At 44.7% G+C, this 22,856-nt stretch overlaps 1 protein-coding gene across 1 annotated transcript; it reads left to right on the top strand.

The window, feature by feature from the left end:
- The first annotated feature begins 5,705 nt into the window (after positions 1 to 5,705).
- On the top strand, positions 5,706 to 6,884 carry LOC133251940 (olfactory receptor 1I1-like). Its single transcript, XM_061424713.1, has one exon. The coding sequence runs from the start codon at positions 5,874 to 5,876 to the stop codon at positions 6,813 to 6,815; it is 942 nt and encodes a 313-aa protein (XP_061280697.1). The 5' UTR covers positions 5,706 to 5,873; the 3' UTR covers positions 6,816 to 6,884.
- Positions 6,885 to 22,856: the final 15,972 nt, after the last annotated feature.

The following is a 22,856-nucleotide window of genomic DNA, read 5'->3' as shown; positions in this document are numbered from 1 at the left end:
TTTAGAGGGGTTATCCATTAAGGGGACATGTAAAGAACTGGATAAATGGACACCTGAATTAATGGACATCATTTCATTTTGTCCTTGCATGGCTACTTTCTTAAACAAGAGTTAGTATTAACACATTTTAAAAGTTAACATTTTTAAGAAATCAAAAAGCCAGTTGGGGGAAAGGTAAAACTAAAGGGATTCCAGGAAATAGAGAGGCTACCTAGTGGAACAGAAGTGGGAGTCGTGACCTGGACACCCCAACACCAAAGATTCATGTCCACCAACAATTTTTTTGATGTGGACGATTTTTAAAGTCTTGACTGAATTTGCTACAATATTGCTTCTGTTTCATGTTTTGGTTTTGGGGTCAAAGGCATGTGGGATCGTAGCTCCCTGAACAAGGATTGAACCCTCACCCTCTTCATTACAAGGTGAAATCTTAACCAGTGGACCACCGTGGCAGTCCCCGGACAACATTTTGATTCAAGAGTAGAAGGGAGGACTTCCCTGGTGGTCCAGAGGTTGAGATTTCCATCTCCCAGTGCACAGGGCATGGGTCCATCTTGGTCGGAGAACTCAGATCCTGCATGCTGCATGGTGTGGCAAAAAAAAAAAGAGTAGAAGAGAGATTCCCTAATCCTACTCAAGATGTGCTTTGTAGGGAGTGTGTGTGCTGTGTTCAGTGGCTCAGTTGTATCCAACTCTTTGCAACCCCCTGGACTGACCCGCACCAGGCTCTTCTGTCCTTGGGGATTCTCCAGGCAAGAATACTGGAGTGGGTTGCCATGCCTTCCTCCAGGCGATCTTCCCAATCTAGGTATCGATCCCAGGTCTCCCACACTGCAGGCAGATTCTTTACCATCTGAGCCACCAGTGAAGCCCAAGAATAATGGAGTGGGTAGCCTATCCCTTCTCCAGGGGATCTTCCCGACCCAGGAATCAAACCGGGGTCTCCTGCACTGCAGGCAGATTCTTTACCAGCTGAGCTACCAGGGAAGCCCTTGATAGAGACTACACCAGGTAAAAGAAGACTGATCACTTCCCATGACCGACAAGAAGACATTGTAATAAGGACTGAAGTCCACATACCAAGCACAGCACCTGACTTACAGTCAAGACATGTTTGATACCTTTATTTATGCAACATACGTTAACTGATTATTTATTAATTTCTAAGAGCTTTCATTGGTGAATTTAACAACATAAATTCCCTGTCTTCATGGACTTTCCATCAAGGTCAGATGAGTGAAAAGACATGGACTCAGGCATCTGAGCACTCTGAGGAGGGGTATGAACCTCCAGACCACCCTGCATGGGAATTATCATAGGGCCACAACGACTGAGCCTACACGCTCTGGCATCCGTGTGCTCTGGAGACCACTCATCACAGCCAGAGAAACACCCGTGCTGCAACGAAGACCTAGCGCAGCTGAAAAAATATTGTCTTTTTCTAGCAATGAGAGGAGTTTCCTTTCGTTAACTCATTTCTTACCTAGATAGGTCCCCAGTTCTCAAAGCCTGGGAACACATTGCTGACAGAAACACAACAGAGGCATTTAATGACAATATCTGTAAAGCGTTGAGCCTTCTCAGGTACTACCATTTCTTTATGTGTGGGTTTCGCAACAACTCAGAGAGAGAAAGAGAGATGGAGCTGGTGAGGGCCACCAAGCCTGCAAGTGTTTGGTCTCTCATTTGAGCTGAGACTTCTTTTCACTCTCTCACACTCCACTGCTTCTGAGAATGGCCACTCACACACTATGAGCAGGGGTGTTTCAAAGCTAAACTCTGTGCTGTCAACAAGTACTAGGTTAAACTCTTAATTACGAGTATTTTAAATTCATATCTCTCTGCTTTCCAAGACAATGGGTCTTTGGAAACGTTTTAAGGGTTACTGAAGTGTGTGGGTTGGAGAAGGTAATGGCAACCCACTCCAGTACTCTTGCCTGGAAAATCCCTTGGACGGAGGAGCCTGGTAGGCTGCAGTCCATGGGGTTGTAAAGAGTCGGACACGATTGAGCCACTTCACTTTCACTTTTCACTTTCATGCATTGGAGAAGGAAATGGCAACCCACTCCAGTGTTCTTGCCTGGAGAATCCCAGGGACTAGGGAGCCTGGTGGGCTGCCATCTATGGGGTCACGCAGAGTTGGACATGACTGAAGTGACTTAGCAGCAGCAGAAGAAGAAATGTGTGGGTAATCATAGGGCTTCCCTGGTGGCTCAGTGGTAAAGAATTTGCCTGACAGTGCAGGAGATGTGGGTTTGATCCCTGGGTCAGGAAGATGCCCTGGAGAAGGAAATGACAGCCCACTCCTGTAATTCTTACCTGGGAAATCCCACGGACAGAGGAGCCTGGTGGGCTACAGTCCATGGGGGTCGCAAAAGAGTCGGATACAACTTAGCGACTAAACACCACCACCACAATGGGTAAACCTAGTATATAGGTCAGTCTGTACAAGGAAGGTGATACGTGACCCCAAGGTGTTTCAAGAACAGAGAAAATATGCTAATATCTGCTGTTAGGAATAGGACCACTGGAGGCGAAGAGGCGGTGAAAGAGGGCTTTAGGAAGGCTAGCAGCACAGGGTCTTCCTTGTTACGCTGGACAGGTCTCCAACAGAGACACAGTTACTTTACAAGGGTTTGAGTTTTTGTAGGGTGATGCTCAGGTCTGTCTAGGGCTTCCCAGGTGGCACTAGTGTTAAAGAACCCGCCTGCCAATGCAGGAGACTAAGAGACACGAGTTTGATCCCTGGGTCAGGAAGATCCCCTGGAAGAGGGCATGGCAACCCACTCCAGTATTCTTGCCTGGAGAATCCCATGGACAGAGGAGCCTGGAGGGCTATGGTCCATGGAGTTGCAAAGAGTTGGACACGACTGAAGCAACTTAATATGCAGGTTTCTCTCAGTTGCATATACTACTGTGAGTCCCTTCCTAGCCACACCTGTGCAACTGTCGACAGGAAGTCTTTGGTTGCTCTAGGGCAGTGGTTCTCAGCCTGGACTGTACATCACTGCCGCCTAAGGGACTGGCGGCTCAGTCTGGGCTGGGAGGGGACACTCTGGAGAGTGGAGTCTTAGTTCTCTGACCAGCCATGTAACTCATTTCCCCTGCACTGAAAGATGGATTCTTAACCACCAGAGATGTCTCTCAAAAAGATAATATTAACATTTTACAAGGACCTGGTGATAATGTCATGTTGATTTTTTTCTATATTGTCCATGTATTATAAGAAACATGGACATAGTGCCTAGACCCTAACACATTCTCGATAAATCTTCATTAGCTTAAAGGAAGGATAAGCACTACCCACTGGGAAATGGAGACTTGGAGAGGCAAATGCAACCAGTCTTTGGTGGTCTTGTATGAATGCAGTGAAGATCTGCTTTCTCTGGACTTTCGATATGAACCTGCTAGTAATAACGGGGACTTTCTAAATAGATGAGGAAGCAAAACTAGGATCAAACTCATTCTCAACTTAAAATGAGTGCATAGGAATAGTATCAAGCTTGCCTACTACATGTCTGCATTTCTTTAAAGCTTGCTCTTTCCTGTTCTCTCCTTTCATCCAAATTTTCCTATCAGTTCATGTCAGAACGTTATTTTACAAACTCACTTTTCTTGTCATCATATTAAAATCAGGAATAAGCATGTAGCACATTCTGCTTTCTGTCAGTTAGACATCTAATCACACTTTTCTCATTGTCATGGAAACAGCTTACCTTTGAATAGTACAGGTTGGGAGTTTTTATTTTGAATAAACTTTTTGAACATCTGATTGATAAGATACAACAGTGTATATTTTAATGCAAACCTATTTTTAATGGGCAGTGACAGTTGCTCTAGAATATAAAAAAATATAACATTTCTTATCCTGCAAAGCAACTGCTGAGAGCAAATATACTTCCAAAATACCATTACTTTTAAGGCTCCAGATAGTCTTTTGTAACCGTGAAAGCTCCCTTTAAAACTTCCACTTTACCAACTTTCTGGGTTCATCCAAAGTCTCTTTTTCTGCTGAAAATAAACTGACTGTTGCCACTGTATGCTGAATGCTTGAGGCCTGGAGGCTAATCATAATCACTAGCTTGCTGAAACATTTCTGCTCAGAGGAGTTGACTCATTTTAAATAATCCTAAACCTGATTATGCTGATTATAGTGGCTGCTGCAAGTGTATTGTGTAACTAATATGATGTGATTCCACAAACTACAAGAGAAAAGAGGGAGGAAGGAAGGGAAGGAGGCAAGGAGGGAGGGAGGAAATGGGAAATGTGGTTTATGAAAATCAAACTGAATGCTTTGTAAAGTCTTCATAATAAAAAAGAATCACTAAAATATATTGCTGTCAAATTAGTTGTGAGCAAGGTAATTGAGAGCAATTTCCATATAACATTGTAAAATATACTGAGATCTGAAAGGATTCTGCACCTAGATGAGTTAGCAAGGATCATTTCTGGTTCAATCCTCATGAAACCAACTGGAGCATAGACTTCAGCCTACATATATGGCTAAGGCAAGACTGCTAACACGTATCTACCATCAATGTAAGCATTATTAGAGAAAACTTCTCGGTCCTCATCAGGAAGCCCAGTGAATAAATTTATCTGCTGGATTCAAATTAAAATGTGAAAAGTATGTTTATGTACATTTATGTTCCCACCCTTTCGTGAGAGTTTTCAACACTGATAGCAAAAAAAAGAAAAGAAAGAGGGAGTCTACCTAGTGATCACACGGTTGTTCTGTTTCTCTGCTGCTGCTGCTAAGTCGCTTCAGTCGTGTCCGACTCTGTGTGACCCCATAGACGGCAGCCCACCAGGCTCCCCCGTCCCTGGGATTCTCCAGGCAAGAACACTGGAGTGGGTTGCCATTTCCTTCTCCAGTGCATGGGAGTGAAAAGTGAAAGTGAAGTCGTTCAGTCGTGTCCGACTCTCAGCGACCCCATGGACTGCAGCCTACCAGGCTCCTCCATCCATGGGATTTTCCAGGCAAGAGTACTGGAGTGGGGTGCCATTGCCTTCTCCGGTTCTGTCTCTCATTCATGTCCAACTCTTCTTGACCCCAAGGAGTGCAGCACACCAGGCTTCCCTGTCCTTCACCATTTCCCGGAGCTTGCTCAAACTCATGTCCATCAAGTCAGTGATGCCATCTGACCATCTCATCCTCTGTCATACTCTTCTCCTCCTACTTTCAGTCTTTCCCAGCATCAGGGTCTCTTCCAATGAGTCAGCTCTTTGCATCAGGTGGCCAAAGTATTGGAGCTTCAACTTCAGCATCAGTCCTTCCAATGAATTTTCAGGGTTGATTTCCTTTAGGATTTAGTGATCACACAGTAGTATTAATAGATCATAAAATACCCCTAACAAACTTGAGTTTCATTGGAAGAGCAGAAGAATATTATTCATCTTATACCAAAAGTCATGAACCTAAAACTGATGCTAAGATTATGTCTTATTGATGGAAGAATGAAAGGGAGGGAGGAAAGGAAAGAAAGATAAGGGGGAAGGAAGAGAAAGGAGAACAGAAGATAATCATATTTGGATTTGATTTCTCCCAATTTTGTTTCCTATGAAACTTCGCTTCACTGAAGAAAAACAATGGTGCTTGTGAACAATATACCCTTGAGAAAATTGTTTCAAAACAATATACCTTGAGACAGGTTGTCTCAAAACAACTTAGTTAGATCTTTGAGACTATCTCAAATATGGATGGCTTTGTTTGGGAAAACAAAATTCCATGGAAGGGAGCTAAAAGAATTCCACGCGTTTTCACAGAATGTACAGGTCTGTAGGGAGCTGAGACTAGAATTCCACCCCTGACTCCCAGCTTTACATCGCTTCCCTCTGACCCTTGTTTCTTTCCTAGCAGACAAAAGCTGTCCATGGAGCAAGAAAACAAAACAGCAGTCTCAGAATTCCTCCTCCTGGGACTCTCAGAAAAGCCAGAGCATCAGATCTTCCTCTTTGGGCTCTTCCTGCCCATGTACCTGGTCACCATCTTTGGAAACCTGCTCATCATCCTGGCCATCATCACAGACTCACACCTCCACACGCCCATGTACTTCTTCCTCTGTAACCTGTCCTTCATCGACATCTTCTTGTCTTCCACCACCGTCCCCAAGATGCTGGTGAACCTCTGGACTCAGAGCAAAGCCATCCCCTTTGCAGGCTGTCTTGCCCAGATGTATGCCTTCCACCTGTTTGGGACCATGGACAGCTTCCTCCTGGCTGTGATGGCCATTGATCGGTTCATGGCCATTGTCCACCCTCTGCACTACTTGGCCATCATGAGTCCCCGTGTGTGTGAGCTGCTAGTGGTGGGGTCGTGGCTGACCACCAACCTCCAGTCCACTGTCCACACCAGCCTCATGGCTCAGTTGACCTTCTGTGCTGCCTCTGAAATCCCCCACTTCTTCTGTGACCTCATGCCCCTGCTGAAGCTCTTCTGCTCAGACACACACACCAACGAGTTGGTGATCTTTGCTTTTGGCATCATCATGGGCATCAGCCCTCTCACATGCATCCTCCTCTCTTATATCTACATTTTCTGGGTGGTCTTCAAGATCCCTTCTGCTCAGGGCAAATGGAAAGCCTTCTCCACTTGCGGCTCACACCTCACCGTGGTGACTCTATTCTATGGCACCATCTTTGCCGTGTACCTGCAGCCAGCATCTCCCACCTCCTTGAAGAAGGACAAGGTGGCTGCCTTGATGTGTGGGGTGGTCATCCCCATGCTGAACCCCTTTATCTACAGCCTAAGGAACAAGAACATGAAGGCAGCTCTGAGGAAACTAGTCAGCAAAGTAGTCCCATCTCAGTCTTAGGTCAGAATAGTTTCTTAGCATCTACCATGTTCCTTGGGCTTCCCTGGTGGCTCAGAAGGTCTGCCTGCAATGCAGGAGACCCAGGTTTGATCTCTGAGTCAAATGATTCCCTGGAGAAGGGAGTGGCTACCCACTCTAGTATTCTTGCCTGGAGAATTCCATGGACAGAGGAGCCTTGTGGGCTACAGTCCATGGGGTCACAAAGAATCTGACACGACTGAGCCACTAACACTTTCACTTTCACTATATTCCAGGATCACTGTTCAGTGCCTGAGATGCAGGAATACATCCCATCTCTGCTCTCAAGGCATTCAGAATCTGGTAGGGGATGGAAACGCATCAGTAAACCATCACAGAGCAACATGGTGATTGTGTCATAAGAGATGATAAAGTGAGTGATACAGAAGGGGAAAGATATGGGTTTTTCTCCATGATTTATCTTACCCCTCAAGGTCAGCATAGAGGAGACTTTGAAGTAGCCTTAAACTCTCTGAGGTATTGAGCTTATAGGATTGCTACATGGATAATCCTTATTGAAGGAAAGATTAGCTACATTCAATTTTAATATTGATAAAGACAATGTACATTAGCCAGATATATCGCCATGTTTCCTAATGACTTGGGGGAGGAATCTGAGAGCATGTGTTGGGATTAGCTCACTAGGTGTTCATTTAGAAGTGACAATTCTCTGTCCCAGAGGGGGCCTAGTGGTCCATAAGGTAGCCCCCTCAGACCTAGGGCAGAAGAGCTGTTCAGCACCTACCAATGTTCAGTGACCACTTTTCAGTGCATGGGACACAGGAATATATCCATTGCTGCTCTCAAAACATTCAGAATCTGGTGGGAATAGAGATATGTCAATAAATCATCACAGATCAACTTGGCAAATGCATCATAAAAGAGAAATCAAGTGCTATGGGAAGGGAAAGTGGAAGAAAGTAAAGTGAAAGTGTTAGTCGCTCAGTCATGTCTGACTCTTTGTGACCCCATGGACTGTAGCCTGTCAGGCTCCTCAGTCCATGGGATTCTCCAGGCAAGAATACTGGAATGGGTTGCCACCCCCTTCTCCGGGGGATCTTCCCAACTCAGGGATCAAACCCGGGTCTCATGCAATGCAGCCAGATTCTTCACCATCCCATTTTTGTCATGGTTTATCTTCTTCCATGAAGACCAGAGTAGCATAGAAGACTCTGAAGTAGCCTGAAAGTCTCTGAGGTTTATAGGATTGCTGCGTGGATAATCCTAGTGGGATGAAAGACCAGCTCCTCTCAGTTTAATATTGATAAAACAGTGTCTATTAGCCACGTGTATTATATCACTGTGCTTCATAAGTAACTTGGGGGAGGACTTTGAGAGCATCTGTTGAGATGAGCTGACTTGCTGTCCAACTCAGCAACCACCATTCTCAGTCTCACAGGGAACCTAGTGGCTTGACTTTGCACGACGATCAGTCTTAAACAGGCCTCTTGTGTCCCCCAGATTGGGACATAGGAGATGCTGCTCTTTGGATCATAGGGATTGTGATTCAGCAACCTGATACTGGATCCTGGAATCCGGCTTCTTAGCAGGCTGTCCAGGCGGTCCTGAAGCAGGCAGTGCACAGACCTCAGTGGGAGGACACTGGCCCTGGGCGAGCTTCAGAGTCCATATGTTTCCTGTGATTCCATCACCTGACTCCAAACCCTATATGATGCTATAGGTGCTGTCAGCAACAAGTGGATGGAGTGAGCTGGGATGCAGAGAGAGGTCGAGTTAGGGGTTGAGTTGTGTCCTCCAAAAAGATATGTGGCAGTCTAATGTCTCAGTCTAACCCCCAGCACCTCAGAAGGTGACCTGTCCTGAAAATAGGGTCTTTTCCAAGATAACTAGTTCTAATGAGGTCATTAGGGTCCTGAGTCACTGTGACTGGCACCCCTATAAAAAGATAGAAATTGGACACCGACATGTGAGAAGGGAGAAGGCCATGTGAAGATGGAAATGATGCTTCTACCAGCCAAGGAATGCCAGGGATTTCAGGAAACCACCGGAAGCTAAGAGAGAGGCATGGAACAGACTTTCCATCACCATCTCCAGGAGAAATAAACCCTGCTGACAACTTTGATGTTGGACTTCTGGCCTTCAGAAATGTTAGAGGATACACTTCAGTTGTTTGAGCCACACAGTATGTGATACTTTGCTATGAAGCCCTAGCAAACTAGTACAGTTAGTTGAGGAAGGGCTGGCATCATGCAAAGACTATGCCCAGATTTATCCTCTCAAGTGTTGACTACCCTGTGTTCTGGTTAAGGATCTACCCTGTTTTCTGGTTAAGGGAGTCTATGCTACAATTGGAGAAAACCTGAAGGATTCAGATTGCATGAATTCAATTTTTGGTCTCAGTGTGATGACAGTGAGGATACCAATAGCTGAGATTTATTATGTGCCCTGCACGGGGATCATCCCTTTAAATACACTATCTCATTAAATTTCAAACAAAAAGCCTACAAGAGCAGTCCCCAGCATTTTTGGCACCAGGGACTAGTTCCATGGAAGACAATTTTTCCATGGACCAGGGTGTTGGCAGGATGGTTTCAGGATGATTCAAGTCCATTACATTCATTGTGCACTTGACTTCTATTATTATGACATCAGCTCCACCTCACATCATCAGGCATTAGATCCTGGAGGTTGGGGACCCCTATCTTTCCTAAAAGGTAGGAAATATAACTCCTTATTTTACAGATGAGGAAACCAGACTTGAAAAGTACAGCTTCTAATAAGCAGTAGTGAAGGTGCAAACAGAGGACCCATTCTACAGCCCCCGGTCTCAACAACACACAATATTGTCTAGAATTCGGTGCCCAAAGCACGGATTTACTAACTGCAGTCGGTGGGCCAAATTCAGCCAACAGCCTGTTTTTGTGTGCCCTGCAAGCTAAGAGTGGTTTTTACATTTTTAAATGGTTGGAAATTTTTTAAAAGAAGACTACTTCATGACACATTAAAATTATGTAAAATTTTCATTTTGGAGCTCATAAATAAAGTTTTATGGGAACAAAATTGGACCATAAAAAAGGCTGAGGGCCAAAGAATTGATGCTTTTGAACTGTGGTGCTAAAGACTCTTGAGAGCCTCTTGGACTGCAAGGTCAAACCAATCAAACTTAAAGGAAATCAACCCTGAATATTCATTGGAAGGACTGATGCTGAAGTTGAAGCTCCAATACTTTGGCCACCTGATGCAAAGAGCCGACTCATTGGAAGAGACCCTGATGCTGGGAAAGATTGAGGGCAAAAGGAGAAGGGGGCAACAGAGGATGAGATAATTGGATGGCATCACTGACTCAATGGACATGAGTTTGAGCAAACTCCGGGAGACAGTGAAGGACAGGAAAGCCTGGCGTGCTGCAGTCCGTGGGGTGACAAAGAGTTGGACTTTTGTGACTTCTTAGTGACTGAACAAGGAGAAGGCAATGGCACCCCACTCCAGTACTCTTGCCTGGAAAATCCCATGGATGGAGGAGCCTGGAAGGCTGCAGTCCATGAGATCGCTGAGGGTCGGACACGATTGAGCGACTTCACTTTCACTTTTCACTTTCATGCATTGGAGAAGGAAATGGCAACCCACTCCAGTGTTCTTGCCTGGAGAATCCCAGGGACAGGGGAGCCTGATGGGCTGCCATCTATGGGGTCGCACAGAATCAGACACGACTGAAGTGACTTAACAGTAGCAGTGACTAAACAAGCAACTTAATGACTGAACAACAACAACAAGCAACACTCATTAATTAATTCATCATCTGTGACTGTTTGGGGGCTTCCCAGGTGTCACAGTGGTAAAGAATCTGCCTGCTAATGTAGGAGATGCAAGAGACACAGATTCAATCCCTGGGTCAGGAAGATCCCCTGGAAAAGGAAATGGCAACCCACTTCAGTATCCTTGCCTGGAAAATTCCATGGGCAGAGGAGGCTCAGTTCAGTTCAGTTGCTCAGTCATGTCTGACTCCTTGCGACCCCATGACCCGCAGCACACCAGGCCTCCCTGCCCGTCACCAACTCCCAGAGTCCACCCAAACCCATGTCCATTGAATCGGTGATGCCATCTCACCATCGCATCCTCTGTCGTCCCCTTCTCCTGCCCTCAATCTTTCCCAGCATCAGGATCTTTTCAAATGAGTCAGCTCTTTGCATCAGGTGGCCAAAGTATTGGAGTTTCAGCTTCAACATCAGTCCCTCCAATGAACACCCAGGACTGATCTCCTTTAGGATGGACTGGTTGGATCTCCTTGCAGAGGAGGCTGGTGGGCTACAATTCATGGGGTCACAAAGGGTCTAACATGACTGAGCACACACATATACACAACTCTTTTCAAGCTACAATGTATCCTGTGCAAAATCTATAATATTTACTATCTAGCCCTTTACAGGGGGATTTTTTTATTTCTTTTTAAATTAATTTTTATCAGAGTAGACTTGCTTTACAATGTTTCTTTAGTTTCTGCTGTACAGTAAAGTGAACCAGCTGTACATATATATTTATCCCCTCTTTTTTAGATTTCCTTCCCATTTAACTGACCTCTTTTCTATAGAAAAAGGAAAGCCTGATACTCAGTGGTCCATGAATCAGAGTCATCATTATTATGAGAAGCTTGACAGAAATGAAGACTCAGACACCTTATCAGACCACTTAAGTCATCATTTTAACCATCTCAGGGGAGTTATAGGAGCCTTAAAATTTGAGGATCACTGGAATAGATGGGGATAGAGAATGGCTGTGGAGATCTGGGCCCTAAACATGAGAGATCCAAATTTGGGGCATTTTTTCCACAGGCATCTTCCATTTTTCCCTGCCCTGGACAGGGTCAGGAGAGGTTCTACCCAAAAGCTTTAAAAGCATTACAGCTACAGTTTGTTTCTTTAGGTAGATATATTCCTAAGTATTTTATTCTTTCCATTGCAATGGTGAATGGAATTGTTTCCTTAATTTCTCTTTCTGTTTTCTCATTATTAGTGTATAGGAATGCAAGGGATTTCTGTGTGTTGATTTTATATCCTGCAACTTTACTATAATCATTGATTAGTTCTAGTAATTTTCTGGTGGAGTCTTTAGGGTTTTCTATGTAGAGGATCATGTCATCTGCAAATAGTGAGAGTTTTACTTCTTCTTTTCCAATTTGGATTCCTTTTATTTCTTTTTCTGCTCTGATTGCTGTGGCCAAAACTTCCAAAACTATGTTGAATAGTAATGGTGAAAGTGGGCACCCTTGTCTTGTTCCTGACTTTAGAGGAAATGCTTTCAATTTTTCACCATTGAGGATAATGTTTGCTGTGGGTTTGTCATATATAGCTTTTATTATGTTGAGGTATGTTCCTTCTATTCCTGCTTTCTGGAGAGTTCTTATCATAAACGGATGTTGAATTTTGTTGAAGGCTTTCTCTGCATCTATTGAGATAATCATATGGTTTTTATTTTTCAATTTGTTAATGTGGTCTATTACATTGATTGATTTGCAGATATTGAAGAATCCTTGCATCTCTGGGATAAACCCCACTTGGTCATGGTGTATGATCTTTTTAATCTGTTGTTGGATTCTGATTGCTAGAATTTTGTTAAGGATTTTTGCATCTATGTTCATCAGTGATATTGGCCTGTAGTTTTCTTTATTTGTGGGATCTTTGTCAGGTTTTGGTATTAGGGTGATGGTGGCCTCATAGAATGAGTTTGGAAGTTTACCTTCCTCTGCAATTTTCTGGAAGAGTTTGAGCAGGATAGGTGTTAGCTCTTCTCTAAATTTTTGGTAGAATTCAGCTGTGAAGCCGTCTGGACCTGGGCTTTTGTTTGCTGGGAAAAAGGCAGCCTTCAGAATGGGAGAAAATAATAGCAAATGAAGCAACTAACAAAGAACTAATCTCAAAAATATTCAAGCAACTCCTACAGCTCAACTCCAGAAAAATAAATGACCCAATCAAAAAATGGGCCAAAGAACTAAATAGACATTTCTCCAAAGAAGACATACAGATGGCTAGCAAACACATGAAAAGATGCTCAACATCACTCATTATCAGAGAAATGCAAATCAAAACCACTATGAGGTACCATTTCACACCAGTCAGAATGGCTGCGATCCAAAAGTCTACAAGCAATAAATGCTGGAGAGGGTGTGGAGAAAAGGGAACTCTCTTACACTGTTGGTGGGAATGCAAACTAGTACAGTCACTGTGGAGAACAATGTGGAGATTCCTTAAAAAACTGGAAATAGAACTGCCTTATGATCCAGCAATCCCACTGCTGGGCATACACACTGAGGAAACCAGAAGGGAAAGAGACACGTGCACCCCAATGTTCATCACAGCACTGTTTATAATAGCCAGGACATGGAAGCAACCTAGATGCCCATCAGCAGATGAATGGATAAAGAAAGCTGTGGTACATATACACAATGGAGTATTACTCAGCCATTAAAAAGAATACATTTGAATCAGTTCTAATGAGGTGGATGAAGCTGGAACCTATTATACAGAGTGAAGTAAGCCAGAAAGAAAAACACCAATACAGTATACTAACGCATATATATGGAATTTAGAAAGATGTTAACAATAACCCTGTGTACGAGACAGCAAAAGAGACACTGATGTATAGATCAGTCTTATGGACTCTGTGGGAGAGGGAGAGGGTGGGGAGATTTGGGAGAATGGCATATGAAACGAGTCGCCAGTCCAGGTTCGATGCACGATACTGGATGCTTGGGGCTGGTGCACTGGGACGACCCAGAGGAGGGTATGGGGAGGGAGGAGGGAGGAGGGTTCAGGATGGGGAACACGTGTATACCTGTGGCGGATTCATTTCAATATTTGGCAAACCTAATACAATATTGTAAAGTTTAAAAATAAAATAAAATAAATAAAAGCATTGCAGCTACAGTTTGAATAAGTGGCCAGCAGGTGGCAATAGTGGAACGTCACAAAATGGATTAAAAACTGCTTTTATTTTTTTTTTTTTAGTCCTTGTCTTTTTTTTTTAATTTATTTTAATTGGAGGCTAATTACTTTACAATATTTTATTGGTTTTGCCATACATCAACATGAATCCACCATGGGCGTACACATGTTCCCCATCCTGAACCCCCTCCCACCTCCCTCCCCATACCATCCCTCTGGATCAACCCAGTGCACCAGCCCCAAGCATCCTGTATCATGCATCGAAACTGGACTGGCGATTCATTTCTTATATGATATTATACACGTTTCAATGCCATTCTCCCAAATCATCCCGCCCTCTCCCTCTCCCACAGAGTCCAAAAAGACTGTTCTATACATCTGTGTCTCTTTTGCTGTCTCGCATACAGGGTTATTGTTACCATCTTTCTAAATTCCATATATATGCATTAGTATACAATGGCACCCCACTCCAGTACTCTTGCCTGGAGAATCCCATGGACGGAGCAGCCTGGAAGGCTGCAGTCCATGGGGTCGCTGAGGGTCGGACTCAACTGAACAACTTCACTTTCACTTTTCACTTTCACGCATTGGAGAAGGAAATGGCAACCCACTCCAGTGTTCTTGCCTGGAGAATCCCAGGGACTGGGGAGCCTGGTGGGCTGCCATCTATGGGGTTGCACAGAGTCAGACACGACTGAAGTGACTTAGCATGTAGCATACTGTAAAAACTGCTTTTAGGAAACACAGATCCTGGCTCCTCTGGGAGGGAACAGCATGTGCAGCCTTCCCGTGGTGGGACAGAGCCTGGGTTGTTCAGGGAAATCATGGAGACCGGTGTATCTTTAGCCCACAGTGAGGACAGATGAAATGTGCAGGGGGCTGTGGTCAGACCTCACCAGGGGGGATTGGACTCAGGATGAGGGGACCATCGGGGGATAAGCAAGAATACAGGAGGGCAGGTGCTTCAGAACAAACCTGTTGCCAAGTCCTACCATGCGCTAGTGATGAGCAAGCTTTTTCTGTAAAGGGCCAAAGGGTAAATGAATATCAGCTTTATGGACCGTAAGGCCTCTGTCACAATGACTCAGCTCTGATGCTACAAGGAGGAAGGCAATACCTCGAGAAAAGGTATTTCTATCATTTTACATGTCACAAAATATAGTACTTTTTAAAGGTGTGGTACATATATGAACCCCTGGGTTGCAAGGAGATCCAACCAGTCCATCCTAAAGGAAGTCAGTCCTGGGTGTTCATTGGAAGGACTGATGTTGAAGCTGAAACTCCAATACTTTGGCCACCTGATGCGAAGAGCTGACTCATTTGAAAAGACCCTGATGTTGGGAAAGATTGAAGGCAGGAGGAGAAGGGGACGACAGAGGATGCAATGGTGAGATGGCATCACCAACTCAATGGACCTGAGTTTGAGCAAGCTCCAGGAGTTGGTGATGGACAGGGAGGTCTGTCCTGGCATGCTGCAGTTCATGGGGTTGCAAAGAGTCAGACACGACTGAGCAACTGAACTGAACTGAACATATATGGAAGTATGAAAGTGAAAGTTGCTCAGTCATGTCTGACTGCAACCGCATGGACAGCAGCCTTCCAGGCTCTTCTGTCCATGGAATTCTCCAGGCAAGAATGCTGGAGTGGTTTGCCATGCCCTTCTCCAGGGGATGATCCTCCTGGCCCAGGGATTGAACCCATGTCTCTCACATTGCAGGCAGATTCTTTACCATCTGAGCCACCAGGGAAGCCAAAGAACCATGTAATATGACTGAGCCGTTCAAAAGGGTGAAATCATATGGCAGAAACCAACACAACATTTTAAAGCAATTTTTCCTCCCATTTAAAAATAAATTTGAAATAAAGAATGCAATAATGGCACTTGCAGCAACATGGATGGACCTAGAGGTTGAGTGAATAAGACAAAGGAGAAGTATTGTATGACATCCCTTATATGTGGAATCTAAAAAGAAATGATACAAATGAACTTACAAAACAGAAAGAGACTCAGACTCAGAGAACGAATTTAACGTTTGCCAGGGCGGGTGGGTGGGGGTAAGGAATAGTTAGGGAGTTTGGTATGGACACAGTTGCTCTATTTAAGGACACGTTGCTATATTTTAAATGGATAACCAATAAGGACCTACTATATAGCACATGGAACTCTGCTCAGCATTATGTGGCAGCCTGGATGGGAGGGGAGTTTGGAAGAGAATGGATACATGCATATGTATGGTTGAGCCCCTTCCCCGTTCACCTGAAACCATTACAACATTGTTTGTTCAGCAGCTATCCCCCAATACAAAATAAAACATTTTAAAAATAAGTAAATAAAATGGATAACTAACAAGGACCTACTCTATAGCACAGGGAATTCTGCTCAGTGTTATGTGGCAGCCTGGATGAGAGGGGAACTTGGGGCAGAATGGATACAAGTATATGTATGGCTGAGTCATTTTGCTGTCCACCTGTATCACAACATTGTTAATCAGCTATACTCCCATCCAAAATCAAGAAAAAGTTTTCTTAAAAATAGTACTTTTTTCCCATTGCATTGAAAAATGTATTGAACTCATCAAATTAATGCAGAAAGAATCTCAACTAATATTAACCTTCTGTGTATTCTGCTCCCCCAAATTATAGTGATAAAACGTAGCATGCAGTGGAGCTTTTGTTTGCTTGTTTTAAAGAAAGTAAAATAATATTGCAGAAATGCATCTGATGTTTGGGTTTTAGTGACTGGCACTCCTCCTCAACCCTGCCCCTCCAACATAGTTGCCTCTCTCAATACGGCGGGCTACCTTGCAACCGTGCTGCCCGGTTCTTAACCAGTAGGGCCACCTGGGAAGCTCTACCTGCAACAGATGTTCCCAAATATAGTAACTACCAAAATATCTCAAAATACCAAAATATCTCAACTACATCTTGGGGAGGAGAGGAGGAGGGGATGAGAAGGGGATGATAGAGGATTAGATGGTTGGATGGCATCACCAACTCAATGGACATGAGTTGAGTATGCTCCAGGAGTTGGTGACGGACACGGAAGCCTGGCAAGCTGCAGTCCATGGAGTCGCAAAGAGTCGGACACTACTGAGAGACTGAACTGACATCTCAAAAAGAGGAAATCAGGAAGAAGTTTCCACCTTCTGTATCAACTGTCTAATCCCTAATTTGCAACCCAGAAAATCCTGTCTAAAATCTAGTGTGGGCTTCCTAAAATTACAAATCACTGGACATATTAATCTTATGGTCACATCACTAACTCTTCCCTCACAAACACTAGGTTTGAAGGTCTTAATTACCAAAAAAATTATCAACAGTAGCATGAAATTTGGTCCATGAACTGCAGCCTTTTATTTTCAATCATGGGGCTCAGCAGCTGCTCAAAATTTACTTGTTGAGTAAATTAAGGAATGAATGAACTGATGGATGGATGGATGAGAGGATCGATGGATGAATAACGCTGGCCAGTTGTTGTTGTTCATTTGTTAAGTCATGTCCAACTCTTTTCAACCCAGTGGATATAGCAAGGGGCGCCTCTGTCCTCCACTATCTCGCAGAGTTTGCTCAGACTCCTGTCCATTGAGTCGGTCATGCCATCTAACCATCTCATCCTCTGCTGTCCCCTTCTCCTTTTGCCTTCAGTCTTTCCCAGCACCAGGGAAAGATTCCCTGGCCAGTGTGAGAACACAATAACATTTCTTTCTCTCCATATGGGATTTTACTGGGTATTCAGATCAGTTTGAGAGATTCAGACATGGAGGATCATACAGGGGAACTGATTGTCCCAAGGTCACATGCTGAATCGAGTGGGGTGGAAAGGAATTCCAATCCAAACTGTGTGACCCTAAAACCTGATCCCTCTCGCATCATGATGTTGGTTGGTCTCCCAGGTGGGTGACTTTCCCACCCACCTCCCAGGTGGATGACTTGGAACAGCTCAAGTCCTGCCCCATGTGCGGTTCTTAAGGGGCAAAAGTCCTCACCAGATCTGCTGCTGGGAGTGGCTAGAAAGCCATGCCAACAAGACATAATAAAGGACTCAGTAAGACTTGAGCCCAAGGTCCTGGGAGCCCAAGGAAGTTCCTACTTCCAAATGTACATTTATCAGGGATCTGGGGAATTACTGCCCTCTCTATGAATCTGTGTAGTAGGACGTCCCCCCAAGACCACCCTCAGGTTCAGTGATTCACTAGAAGGACTCACAGAACTCAGCAAAGTTGCTATATTCATGGTTTATTGCAGAGAAAGGATACAAATTAAAATCATCAGGTGGGATGAACTGGGAGATTGGGATTGACATATATACATTGTTGATACTATATATAAAACATATAAGTAACGAGAACCTACTATATAGCCCAGGGAACCCCACTCAGTCCTCTGTGGTGACCTAAATGGGAAGGAAATCCAAAAGAGGGTGGGGGTGTGTATATATATATATACATGATTCACTTTGCTATTCAGTAGACATTAACACAACATTACAAAGCAACTATACTCCAATAAAAATTAATTTTAAAAAATTTAAAAAAAATAATATCAGCAAAGGTAAAAGGCACATGGTGCAGGGTCCAAAAGAGACAAGGCTCTAGCTCCTAGTTGTCCACTCCCCGTGGTGTCATGTAGACAGTGCTTAATTCTCCTAGCAGTCATGAGTAAACAACACACGTAGTGTACTGCCAACCAGGGTAGCTCCTCTTGAGTGGTCGTGCCCAGGTCTTCATAGGGGGTTGACCAGTGTACTCCTCTGTTCAGGTTGCCTCCTCTACCTCTGGGACAACTAGCACCTATGAAGCCCTGGTGGCCACACTAGCACCCCCAGGCCTTAAAAGCCGGGCACTAGGGCAGCTCTTGGTTTGACTGCAGGTAGCCAATTGTCAAATATGTCCTGGGGCCTGTGCAGACACCTGGTCATCAAGAGAGCCCAGCAGACCTGCAGCTAATAATAAAAGCAAGGTAGGCTGAGTGCCAAAGGATTGATGCTTTGAACTGTGGTGTTGGAGAAGACTCTTGAGAGTCTTTTGGATTGCAAGGAGATCAAACCAGTCAATCCTAAAGGAAATCAATCCTGAATATTCAATCCAATCAATCCAATATTCATTGGAAGGACTGATGCTGAAGCTGAAGCTCCAATACTTTGGCCACCTGATGCAAAGAGCTGATTCATTAGAAAAGACCTTTATGCTGGGAAAGATTGAAGGCAGAAGGAGAAGGGGATGACAGAGGACAAGATGGTTGAATGGCATCACCGACTCAATGGACATGAGTTTGAGCAAGCTCCAGGAGATGGTGAAGGACTGGGAAGCCTGGCATGCTGCGATCCGTGGCGGAGGTGGGGGGGGGCGGGGGAGCGGGGGCTGGGGCGGCAAGTCACAAAGAGTCAGATACGACTTGAGTGACTGAACAACAACAACATGGGCAGGGCTTCCTTGGTGACTCAGTGGTAAAGATTCCACCTGCCAGTGCAGGAGACATGGGTTCAGCCCTTGAGTTAGGAAGATTCTCTGAGAAGGAAATAGCAATCTATCCCTATAATATTCTTGCCTGGAAAACCCCATGGACAGAGGAGCCTGGCAGGCTACAGTCTATGGGGTTGCAAAGAGTCAGACACAGCTTAGTAACTAAACAAAAACAACTTCATGGGCAACAGGGGGCCCCCCTGTACCTCAGCTCCAGCTCTACAAGTGTCCGGCAGGGCTTTTTCATGGGTCATCGGGAGGCTCTGGCTGACATATGCTGCCCTCTCTGATTGCCTTCCAGGCAATACCACATCCTGCCTCAGGAAGCGGCCTTGTGGGAACTCAACCACCCTCTGTCCCCTCTAGTTCCTCAATGCTGCCCCAGGGGACATCTCTGGGTAGCCACTTCTTCCTTGGTACCTCTGAGGACTGACTCCCAGCCAGAGAGACCTGTGCAGGCTGTAGAACTTGCCTTATCATCCTGGAAGATGCAAGATGCCAGTGAGTCTCCAGTGTGGGAACAACTGCAATGACAACAGGAGGTGGCAGAAACTCCCTGTAATCAGCTCCATCTTTCATTTCCCAGGAAGTGAGGACCCCCAGAGAGGTAGCAGACAGGGGACTTAACCCACAGACGCATGCCTCATCCCCAACACCTCCTATTCCCATAATGGGGAGTTATTCTTCCCTTTGAACGGATGAGGAAATTGAGGCCTAGAGAGAATATCTTCATTCGGCATCTCCCAGAAGTTGGTCCTGTGATAAGGATTCAAGGACAAGTAGTTTATTTGGAAAGAGATCTAGGAGGACTTCCCTGATGGTACGGTGGTTAAGAATCTGCCTATTATACAGAGTGAAGTAAGCCAGAAAGAAAAACACCAATACAGTATACTAACGCATATATATGGAATTTAGAAAGATGGTAACAATAACCCTGTGTACGAGACAGCAAAAGAGATACCGATGTATAGATCAGTCTTATGAACTCTGTGGGAGAGGGAGAGGGTGGGGAGATTTGGGAGAATAGCATTGAAACATGTATAATATCATGTATGAAACGAGTCGCCAGTCCAGGTTCAATGCACGGTACTGGATGCTTGGGGCTGGTGCACTGGGACGACCCAGAGGGAGGGGAGGGGAGGGAGGAGGGTGGAGGGTTCAGGATGGGGAACGCGGGTATACCTGTGGCGGATTCATTTTGATATTTGGCAAAACTAATATTATAAAGTTTAAAAATAAAACAAAATTTTAAAAAATAAAAAGAAAAAAATAAAAAGAATCTGCCTACCAGTGCAGGTGACACAGGTTCAACCCCTGGTCCAGGGAGATTTCACAAGAAGCAGGGCAAGTAAGTCCACCAGCCACAACTACTGAAGCCCACATGCCCTAGAGTCTGTGCTCCACAACAAGAGAAGCCATGCAATGAGAAGCCCACACACCACAACTAGAGAGTAACCCCTACTCACTGCAACTAGAGAAAGCCTGCACACAGCAATGAAGACCTAGCACCACCATAAATAAATAAATAGTTTTTCTAAGTGACCTAGAAAATGCTCAAGGGTTTCCCAGGCAGTGCTAGTGGTAAAGAACCCACCTGCCAATGCAGGAGACACAAGAGATACAGGTTTGATCCCTGGGTCAGGAAGATCCCCTGGAGGAGGAAATGGCAACCCACTCTAGTATTCTTGTCTGGAGAATCCCATAGACTGAGGAGCCTGGTGGGCTACAGTCCACAGGCTCACAAAGAGGGACACAGCTGAAGTGACTTGACACACACACACAGAAAATGCTGAAAGGGAGGTGGAGAAGTGAGACAGGGAAGGGAAGGGAATCAGTAAAGAGTGCACTGATCTGCAAGTTCCCACTGTGGGTTGCTGGGACTCAATCCCATGAGGACCTCTGAGAGTCAGTGCAGAACACACACTTCAGTCAATCCACCTGAAGGGTGAGGAAGGTAGAATACATATTCATCAACTTCCATTGTCTGCCACAGAGGTGTAGAGCTCCACTCAAACCTGATCTGCCCCCTCTGCCTGCATTTCAACAAATCCCTGCTGAGGGCTGATTTATCCATCAGGCATCATAAGCATAGTACATCAGCCAATGATGTGAATATCTGGAGGAAACAAAATACACAAACGTGCACACACACCAAAATCTGAGCAGCAACTAGCAAAATTCAGATGAATTATTGTACAAAATTCACATAGTATGAAGCTTATCACTCATAATCATTTCATAATATACAGTTTGTAGATCATTTGTTTTCACTTATCAACAATTTCTGAGCACTGAGAAAGAATCATAGCCAACTGTGAATTAAATGAGTGGCTGCTGCTGCTAAGTTGCTTCATTCGTGTTCGACTCTGTGCAGCCCCATAGACAGCAGCCCACCAAGCTCCCCTGTCCCTGGGATTCTCCAGGCAAGAACACTGGAGTGGGTATTAAATGAGTTACATGTAACCAAATAAATGCAACAGGAAACACATAGAAGCTCTGTCAAAAGGGTTTACCAAAAATAATAATAATATTGATGTGACCTGTGAGTGTCCTTTGATCATTTGATGTGATATAGGTGGTAAGAGACACAGGTTTGATCCCTGAGTCAGTAAGATCCCCTGGAGGAGGGCCTGGAAACCCACTCCAGTATTCTTGCCTGGAGAATCCCATGGACAGAGAAGCTGGGTGGGCTAAACTCCATAGGGTCACACAGAGTCAGACATGACTGAAGCAACCTATTACACACACACAGTGGAACCAAGGGCTGCTCTTACCCTTACATCAGCCTCCAGCTCCTCTGAGTTACAGTACCCCAAAGGACCATAGTCCTGCAGTCCCTCCCCTCAGCTTGTGAAGAGGTATTGCCTTGACCCCCAACCCCTGTCTCCACTGTCAGCAGTTGCCTCAAATCTGATGGTGTGGACCCCACCCCTCTCAACCTCACTTCTCCCAAATACATAGAACCAAGAAACTAACAGAGCCTAAGAGACCTGTGGGACACCATCAAGTATATCAATATATGCCTAACAGGAATTCCAGAAGGAGAGAGGCGACAGGGGCAGAAAGAATAGTTGAAGAAATAATGTCCCCAAAGCTTTCCAACACTGATGAAAGACATGAATATACACATCGAAGAATCTCAATGAACTACAAGTAGGATAAACACAGAGATCTATACCAAAATATATTATCACCAAACACACACAACGTCCTCTGTCCAAGTCTCTACCACCTGCCACCTGATCTCCCACCTGCACATTCAGCAGTAAATAAGACAGACAAGTGTTACCTCATGCAGCCCCAGTCTGAACAAGGAGACAGATAAACTAGAACTAGTCACTAGAACTATAGAGTTTAAGCCATGGCAAGTGTTATAAGAAACAAAGGGACTTCCTTGGTGGTCCAGTGGTTAAGACTGTGTTTATAATGCAGGGGGCATGGGTTTGATTCCTGGTTGGGGAACTAAGATCCCACATGCCATGTGGTGCAATCAAAAAACTTTTTTAATTTAAAAAAGAAGAAGAAATGAATCACAGTGATATAATAATGACTGGACAATGGTAGATGGTCAGGGAGATGAAGGCCTCCTAAGGAAATGCCATTGGACCTAAAGGATGAGAAAGAGGCAGCTTCAAAAGAATCAGGGCTTCCTAGCCAGAGGG

The sequence above is a fragment of the Bos javanicus genome, chromosome 7, assembly GCF_032452875.1.
Source record: "Bos javanicus breed banteng chromosome 7, ARS-OSU_banteng_1.0, whole genome shotgun sequence".
Lineage (NCBI taxonomy): Eukaryota > Metazoa > Chordata > Mammalia > Artiodactyla > Bovidae > Bos > Bos javanicus.
Note: the sequence above shows the minus strand (reverse complement) of the source record. Positions and strands in the feature narration are given on the sequence as shown.

Excerpts from the sequence above, each read along its gene's own strand:
- LOC133251940 (XM_061424713.1), top strand. The coding sequence starts at position 5,874 with ATGGAGCAAGAAAACAAAACAGCAGTCTCAGAATTCCTCCTCCTGGGA.